Source organism: Lampetra fluviatilis, chromosome 8 (genome assembly GCF_964198595.1).
Source record: "Lampetra fluviatilis chromosome 8, kcLamFluv1.1, whole genome shotgun sequence".
In the NCBI taxonomy this organism is placed as follows: Eukaryota; Metazoa; Chordata; class Hyperoartia; order Petromyzontiformes; family Petromyzontidae; genus Lampetra; species Lampetra fluviatilis.
Genome location: NC_136282.1, coordinates 8,081,646 through 8,090,808, shown reverse-complemented (window position 1 = coordinate 8,090,808; position 9,163 = coordinate 8,081,646). Strand labels below are relative to the sequence as shown.

The 9,163-nt window shown below is 45.3% G+C and overlaps 1 protein-coding gene across 1 annotated transcript in view; it reads left to right on the top strand.

The window, feature by feature from the left end:
• Positions 1 to 319: 319 nt before the first annotated feature.
• LOC144933825 (phosphatidylserine synthase 2-like) overlaps positions 320 to 9,163 on the top strand; it is a 30,831-nt gene continuing 21,987 nt past the window's right edge. The window contains exons 1-3 of the mRNA XM_078859014.1: positions 320 to 674; positions 5,310 to 5,411; positions 8,808 to 8,890. Coding sequence (XP_078715140.1) covers positions 331 to 674; positions 5,310 to 5,411; positions 8,808 to 8,890 — 529 coding nt within the window. The 5' untranslated portion in view covers positions 320 to 330. The remainder of the gene's footprint in view (positions 675 to 5,309; positions 5,412 to 8,807; positions 8,891 to 9,163) is intronic.

Sequence of the window (9,163 nt, the reverse complement as noted above, 5' to 3'; positions counted from 1 at the left end):
CTGCTCAACCCGAATTCACCACGCAGACATTTCACATTCGATTCCTAATTTTCTTTATTTACACATATCCCCGACAACCGCATTACTGTTGAGCGTCACATCCAACCAAAAAAAAATCGCATTTAAATTAATTCATCCGAGCAGAGCACAGCAAATAATCAGCCGAGACACCCAACAGCATCACACACACGCGTGTAACTAGACTCATCATATCCCCACCACGATCCGATTCCTCCCGACTCCACTAAGAATCGATTATTCTCACCACCGCACCACGACGTGCAGTCGAAACGGCGCGCTAATCGATCCAGCCGTAATCGACACACGCACATGAAAGTGTGGTGGAATCGATTCCGCAGGTGGCGCGTGTGTGAGCAGTCAGCCCCCGGGGTCGTCTCAGCACCACCACCGCCGCCGTGTCCGTGTCGCCACTTCGCGTCTCTTCTCTCATTGCGTCCCCCCCCTCCCCCCTCGCTTGACATGGAGGGAGCCCCCCGCAGGCGCCAGGCGAGGAGGGAGCACGCCGAGGCGGTGGGGAACGGCAGCTGCCCCCCCCCGGGTGGGGAGAGCGGGCGAGTCGGGGGTGCCCCGGGGCCTGCCGGCTCGTCGGGGTCCCGGTGCCGCCGCTCGACGGAGTCCGAGGTCTACGACGATGGCACCAACACCTTCTTCTGGTGCGTGCACGTATCTGTGTGTAGGGGGGGGGGCTGTGTGTGTGTGTGTGTGAGGGGGGGGGGCTGTGTGAGGGGGGGGGGCTGTGTGTGTGTGTGTGGGGGGGCTGTGTGTGTGTGTGGGGGGGCTGTGTGTGAGGGGGGTTGTGTGTCAGTAGGGGGCTGTGTGTGTGTAGGGGGCTGTGTGTGTAGGGGGCTGTGTGTGTGTAGGAGGTGCATTGTGTAGGGGGCGCATTGTGTAGGGGGCTGTGTGTGTGTCGGGGGCTGTGTGTGTGTCGGGGGCTGTGTGTGTGTCGGGGGCTGTGTGTGTGTAAGGGGCTGTGTGTGTGTAGGGGGCTGTGTGTGTGTAGGGGGCTGTGTGTGTGTAGGGGGCTGTGTGTGTGTGTAGGGGGCTGTGTGTGTGTGTGTGTAGGGGGCTGTGTGTGTGTAGGGGGCTGTGTGTGTAGGGGGCTGTGTGTGTGTAGGGGGCTGTGTGTGTGTAGGGGGCTGTGTGTGTGTAGGGGGCTGTGTGTGTGTGTAGGGGGCTGTGTGTGTGTAGGGGGCTGTGTGTGTGTAGGGGGCTGTGTGTATGTAGGGGGTTGTGTGTGTGTGTAGGGGGCTGTGTGTGTGTAGGGGGCTGTGTGTAGGGGGCTGTGTGAATGGGTGACTGTGTATGTGGGGGGCTGTGTGGGGGCAGGGGGTGCATTGTGTAGGGGGTTGTGTGTGTGTAGGGGGCTGTGTGTGTAGGGGGCTGTGTGTGTAGACGGGGGGCTGTGTGAATGGGTGACTGTGTGTGGGGGGCAGGGGGTGCATTGTGTAGGGGGCTGCGTGTGGAGGGGGGGTGCAGGGGGTGCATTGTGTAGGGGGCTGTGTGTGTGGAGGGGGTGCATTGTGTAGGAGGCTGTGTGTGTGTGTGGAGGGGGGGTGCAGGGCGTGCATTGTGTGTGGAGGTGCTAGTAGGTTTATGGGAGATGCGGGGGGGGGGGTATGGAGGGCTGTCAGAGTTAGTGGGGGGCAGTGGATGTTTGGGGGAGCGTATCGGGCTGTATATATGGGTGGTGTGTGGATGTATGGTATATGGGTTACTATTAATGGAGTTTTCTGATGGTATGTGTTGAATGTGTATGGCCTGTTTATCGGGCGGTTCACATGTAACTGTGTCATGCTGTGTGCCAATATCGTATGAAATGTGTATTTTAGCCTGTAGAGTTTTTTTGAAAGAGCTGCGTGTGCACATGACATCTCTTAGGGGTGTATAGGCAGCTGCTCGGTTACGTTGCCAGCAGAGGGCAGTGTAGCAAACTCTGTTGTATTGTACTACGCTCCGACATCCATGCTCCCCGAATATCAGTGGCGAGTGAACTGGAATTATCAGTGGTGCTCTCCTTTCCTAATGGCTGGGCATCGCTGCTGAGTGGATGACAACGCTCACGGCTGCCCTGCCATGCCTCGGTGTGTGGACACTGCTACTGTACGCGTGTCTGCTTTGTGACCTTGCATGCTGTGTCATTCCATTGCACCACGTGGCGCGTGGTGCCGATACTCGCACCACCACGCTGTGGACCCTCTTTCGTAAGAGCCCGTGGTTAGATTCATGTGCCAATTTTTTTTCACGTATAAAATACTTGCACTGGAGAATTTACACATTGAGTTTCTCCTAATCAAATTAGCACCAACGTAATGATAACAAAAAAAATGTATTGTCCGTGTATGCATCCTGCTGCACGTGGTGGAATTTGGTACCAAAACAGCCCCATGACCGACATGGCTTGGGGGAGGCATTCATCCATTGGTGAATTGTGATTGGCTGGAATTAATTGATGTGCTTCGTGCAACCGACTACTACCAAATTAGCTCGAATACATTCCTTTAATTTCAAGAACACGAGGAATAATTAATGCAATGCTGTACTGTATACCTTGTTTTTAGATGCAGCTTTGCCAGGTTAGATTTGAAGATATGAACTGTTATCTCAATCTGGCCTGGGCCTCCTTTATGTGGACTAAATCTAAAATGATTCCCATGTACATTTGTGTCAACACCAGCACTGAGAAAGCATTGGTGGCTGCATGTGCTTCATCCCCAGGTGTGCTATGCTGGCCTTAATAGGTGCTCGCAAAATGTATTTTTCCAATAGTCTTAAGATTTTTTTTTAAAAAGTGGACTAGGAGATGGCAGTACAGCAATGGATTCTTGAATCTATTTGTGCAGAGAATTAAGTGCTATGCGGGGGGGGGGGGTTCACCAGGTACTCCAGATTCTGCTTATATAAACTAGTTAATCGAATTGGCCAAATATCCCAATTCGTGACCCTCCTGAACAATAGAGCTCTGAAACTCCGTAACGTATTCATCAGTAAATAAAGGACATTATGTTTGGACGTATGTAGAAATTTCCCACACAGCTGACTACAATATAGTATAAGTAGAAGTGCTTTTATATATTGCTTGCAATTCTAAATAGGGCTTAATTGGAATCTTTGTGTGAACATTTTAATAGAAATTCGTTGTTATTTGTCACATTGATAGCAGTGTCAGTGACACTTTGTATGGATGGAGGGTCAGCATCTGCTGCAGTGGGTGAGAGGTCGCTGGGGCAGATTATAGGAGGACATAACTGCAGCAGCTGTTAGGCAATTGTGCATCAAGATTGAGCATTGTCACTCAAGGCAAGCCGGAGACAAACTAATGGCCGTGTGATTTTGACAGGCAGCAGCCATTATAGCTGCTTCCAAATATAATTTGATCCTCCACTATCCATGCTTCTGAAATCAATGCCAGTAAGGTAGCGTATAGCTCCGCTGCCAGCGAAATAATTCCTAAGGCTATAAAACCAGTCCTAATCCGATCATGTTATTGCTAAAAACTACCAATGGCATTTTCTCCCATTAACTCAAACCATGTCCAAAACTACTCATGGCATGAGCACAGTTACACTTTGCCGGTCCCCCGGGTTTGTTGCTCGCAAGTAGCTTGTGTTCTGTATTGGGCTCTTGTGTAACAACAAAACAACTGTGCTCATGGCCTCTTCTTTAGCATATTGGGAAGTTGAACAGCAACATTTATATATTAATGTGATGTTAGTAAATTAGCCAGTGGATGGCTTCAGGAGTAACCTGGTGAATATCTGAAGTGCTAGCCTGTGACTGGTGAAAGCAGGCAGTAGTGCTATTATGTGGTCCCTGGCTTGATATTGATGACCAACAATCGCACTGGAAACTATTCTTAATTGTCCATTGTGTTCTTGACCTGGCACCAAGAGTCTATAAAGTTTAAGTCATTAGGTTTGCTGCTTGATCTAAGTGATTAAAACAATCAGCTCATCCATAAACCCACACCACCAGTGTGGTGAAATATTGTCAAATCAAACCCCCCTTTATCCACACAGCGTGGATAGGCCCTTCTCCACTATTGAATTGGCTAAAGGGTTAATTGACCAAAGGGTAATTTAAATGTACGTGTTCACGGTGTGCATTTTCCACAATGTACAGGACAGTATACTCTTGTATGAATAAAACATAGTTTTTGTGCTGGATGAACAATTTATTTATCCACTTTTTGTTTGCCACCGAATCCTATTTGTACATAACATCAAGGGTTCTGGTTTATAAACCCTTGGCAAAATGTCATGGAAAGTTCACCTGAAGTTCACTGGCAAGTGATTGCGTCTTCACTTTGGGAGTGTTATAGAGTTCACGGCTTGCCACGTGCGTGGTTTACGATCAACCCCCTTGGTAAAACAACTGAGAAAGGAACTTCAACCTCGTGCCTTTTACGTCAATTAGGTGAGGGGTCGTGTCATTTTAAATGCCTTTTTATGGTATCAAAGCTCATTCTTGAGTTAAAAATAGCCAATTCATGTTTTGAATATTAAGTCTCATGCTGTTGGCCAGTGGAGTTAAATGAGTGTTTTGATGTTTTCTAAATGATGTCTGAAATCAAACAAATCCCCTCTCTACTGACCCGACCCATGCTGGACATCTGTGAAAAAGAGCTTCATTGCTCATCGGATTCTTCCAGTCTAAATAAAGATTCTGATTCTGACTTTCTCCTCTGCTGATTCTATAAATGTTTACCATCTTTTTAAAATGTACATATTGAACTTGCCTCTTTCATTCTAGACTAAAAACTAAGACTACCGTTTCATAACCGGGATCGCAGTTTGATTCATGAATCTGTTATATATAGTTATTTGCTGTTTTATTTTCATTTCCTCATGCGGTGTCTCGTACTTTATTGTTCCATTGCCTTGTAACGTTTGCATGCATCTTAAGGAATTGGTTGTCTGTAAAAGTTTATTGTGTGTTGAAGGAACCAGGAGTACCTGGGAAAAAGCCATGCATACGGAGGGATTGCACTACAAGTCAAACACAAATGGGGTCGCGATTCCATTTCCTATGCGGCCATCTCATGGCCACCTCACGACCCAGCAGCAGATTTTCAGTTTAACAAATCTACATGAATCGCCAACCCTTGTCTTCTCTAAAAAATGTTGGCTTACAGGCTCAAGATTGCGCTGCAATGAATCGTGTTGATTATGTAATTTTAATGCATACATCTTTTTTTTAGCACATTGTAAAGTCTGTAAATACTTGTGTACTGTTGCTGTTCTTGTTGATTTAACAGTGATTGTGTGTGCGCACGTGTTGCCTTTCAACAGGAGAGCACACACTCTCACCGTGCTGTTCGTTCTCATCTGCACGCTGGTCTATGTGACCCTCATAGAGGAGACCCCGCAAGACACAAACTACAACACCAAACGGTAACGTTGATTTGTGTGTGCGCACATGCATCCGTTCGTATTCCTTAATTTTAGAAAAATGTGCTCTAAGCAGAAATAAGTCAGCCTGGCTATTTCTGTATCCAGCATGTGTCTGCATCTGTCTGAATGCACGCTGCTCTTTAGTTTCCCCCAGTGTGTGCCAATACAAGTTGGCCTGGCTCATTTTTGCCTCGGTTGCATACTGATAGTGTGCCTCTGTGTATGTGGGGTGGGCAGAAATGTGGTGTGCTGGTTAGTGAAATGCGCTACAAACATGGTGATCTGAATAACATTTCCAGCCACTTCTAACTCAGTTGCAAATATAGGAACCGTTCCTGGGCATTCCCTTGGCTTTCAGCCTTAAATGAGTAAGTAGCTGGTGTGTTATGTAAACATCAGCATTGGGGAGACAAAGGCGTGGTACTGGCCACACCACCACCACCCTCTTTGTGCGCCATTCCAGCCTTCATAGGTACTAGCAAATAGCATTTGCCCCAACAGTCAGCATAGGCTGCACAGGGGTTCTTTTGTATATTTGGAATGCTTATGTGGGTGAGTGAGTATAACGGTGTGTTGGACAAAGTATTGTAATTCAAACCTTGCAAAAAAACAGATGCCGTTCGTGGCTTCTGGTATCTGTAACTGTTATGCTCTTTCTCAAGGTCATCTCAGCCTTATATGAATGAGTGTTCCATGCTGTTTTGGGCTTCTAATTTGAAGAAATCTACATTGGCTTTGGTTCCTGGTGCCTGGTTCCCCCACTTAGCTCTTGTGTCATCGTTTGCCCAATAGATGCTCGCCAGCAGCGTATCCCAACATTGCAACATAGCTGCCCAAGGATAGCAGAGGAAGAGCAACCTTATCCTGCTGTCACATCTATGAGCTGGCAGGCATTACACGTCATAACAGTACTTTACAATAGCAGTCCTTTGTGTCCAGAAGTCAGGGCAGCTTGAGCAGCTACTGTAAGTCATTCATAGTGAGAAACAGCTGCTATATATTGGCTCAGCCACGTCTGGATTTACCTTGCACGATATTTTTTCTTAAGCATCGTACAGTTGGAACACTTTATGTAAAATGATGAGAAACTCATGAGACAGAAGAAGTGCATGCAGCATGGAAACAGATAAAGAGTAATATCACGTGCAAAAGATGACTTCGAGACTGTAAGAGGCACAAATGTTACCATTTTATCGGCCTTGCTATCATCCTTTGCGCGTCACATGACATCACCACACCGTGTGTCTATGCACACAGCCCTGTTCTTGATAACCAAATCTGTCAAAATTGTGACCATTTAATGAGGAAGCTTCAAGACAATGAAACAACTGTTTTGGTTTCATCATTTTTTTGGATTCACTATAGTTTTCACAACTTTGATGCTTTTGGGTTGGTGGTCTGGAATAAGGCTGTGTGAATATACACGCAGCATGGTGATATCACATGACATGCAAGACGTGATGGAAAGACTGAACGTTTGTCACAAGTCTGCCTTTTTTATTTATATTTTTTTGTTAATGTAAAGGTCATTTTGAATGAATAAAATAGCTAACATTTTTAACAAATATCAGACTCCTGCACTTTTATGATCGACACGACCATGCTGAGAATAGGCAGGAAAGATGTATTATTTGTTTCATCCTTGCTACAGCTCAATGGAGAGTGATACATGCTCCAGATCATGAGATTAAAGAGATGATACATTTGATACAATCAAAAAGCAATTCAAGTAAATTCCTAAAAATGTACCCGTAAAAACAAAGTTTTTCACTATAAATCCTTTATATGCGTGGTGGCTAGAGTCCTCTCGTCCTCTGGCTTGAGATGGCTGCCACCTATGGGTCAGATGATTGTCTGCCAGCATTAAGCAATTGGTAATTAAATATTTTACAAAATTTCCCTAAACAGTGGAAAATTTTGGAAAAAAATGTTCACGAAAATTAATTGTCACGCACAACGAGTCTGTGTGGAAAATGTCAGCTCAATTGGATCACGGGAAGTGGGTTAAAAAACGACCCAAAGATTTGCACGGTCGTAAGCAAGCAAGCACGCAAGCAAGCGAACTTAATATAAAGGATTTAAAAAAAGATTTTCATTGTGTTTCCATGTTTTTTATTGTGTTTACTCATTTCATAATAATCATGGATACATTTGATCTTATACAATTCCTTTTTGCGATGACATTTACCAAGGTCACAGTGAAAGATCACATCATCGTACAGATGGAGACAATTGCAGAGTTCACTGCACACAGCCCTGCTTCTCGTTAGATGTAAAACTAATGTCAAGGGGACAATGGCTGATGAAATATGAATGAGCTGCCGTGAGGTTTAGTGAGGCCGAGATGTTGGGGGAAAAGACATGAGGCAAAAAAAAATTGAAGACACTACTTGGCAACTTGAAGGAGGTAAAATGAAAAATATGGCTTAAGGACCCAACGGGATATTGGAAGTTTGAGCAAAAGAGCCGTCATTGGGCAGAGGAGTGGAGAGAGATACAGAGCCAGGGTCATCGTATTTGTTTTATACATGCTGGGGGGGAAGTACGGCAAAACACCACCTTACTCCAGCAGCAACTGAATTAATGTCAGCATTTCCACAGCTCTTCGTCGAGACATCGCATGGTGATGGCCTCACCTCGCCATGTCGGTCGTGGAGATTGTTTTGACCATACTTCACCACGCTGGTCAGTGCGGGTTGGTGAAGGGGATGCCCAGGTCCAGTTCAGATCACTGATGTTGGTCCTGTTCTTCACTGATGACACTGATGTTAGCCCCCCCCCCTCCCTTATCAGCACATAGTAAACTGTTGTGTGTTCACTAAATTTGGGGTGATGTGATCTGTATTGTCTCTGCGTGTTTGCTGGGAGACGATGTCCCTGGGGCCAAGCCTGGGAGGAATGTTTCCAAATGAAACACTGTGAAGGCATTCTCAAGCATTCCGATAAATAAGAATGTTATATTCACGATAAATGTGAACTTTCAAAAGTTGATGTTAATTGGATCTAGTGTCTGCTACAATGTCATAATTCTTATAGATTATGCAACGTTAACTCAAGTAATAGCGATGATTTACAAATTAAACTCTTATCTGGCTTTCATTTTTCACTACTAAAGCACATGTGTATTAAAATCTGAAATCACAAAAATGTTCATAATCTCATCCCAGCATTATTAAGAGGATATGCTTGGGGTGTAGTGATACATCGATTCATCAGTTTCTGCAATGTTGATTCTTAAGTTCACAATACATTCATTGCATTGCATGCCTAGGTATTGATTATTTGATACTTACTTGAGATGTATGAATATGAATAATGTTCCCCAAAATTAAGGTTTCCATTTTTTTGCAAAAAAAAAGTGAGTTCATTAACTTGGAACTGATGCTTGAATTGCAGGGGCATAATAGCCAGCATCCTGGTGTTCCTGTGCTTTGGGGTGACGCAAACAAAGGATGGACCCTTCACTCGACCTCATCCAGGTAATTACACCTCTTCTTTTTTTTACTGTGTCATTAAAATAGTGCAACCACAGAAAGTGGCCCATTTTACTTATCTCCAGCTCATTGCAGTTCCAATCGAGCCTGGTTGCAGTTACGTTTTCTGCGAGGTGGCTGGGTTTTGTCATTCAACGAGTGCGGAATCGCCGAGCCATGCGTTAGCGTCCTCGGTGGTCATGTTTAGTTGTCGCAGACCTTCGTTGAACTTGATCACTGGACAGTTATCGACAATATGCAACATTGTTTGTATAGTGC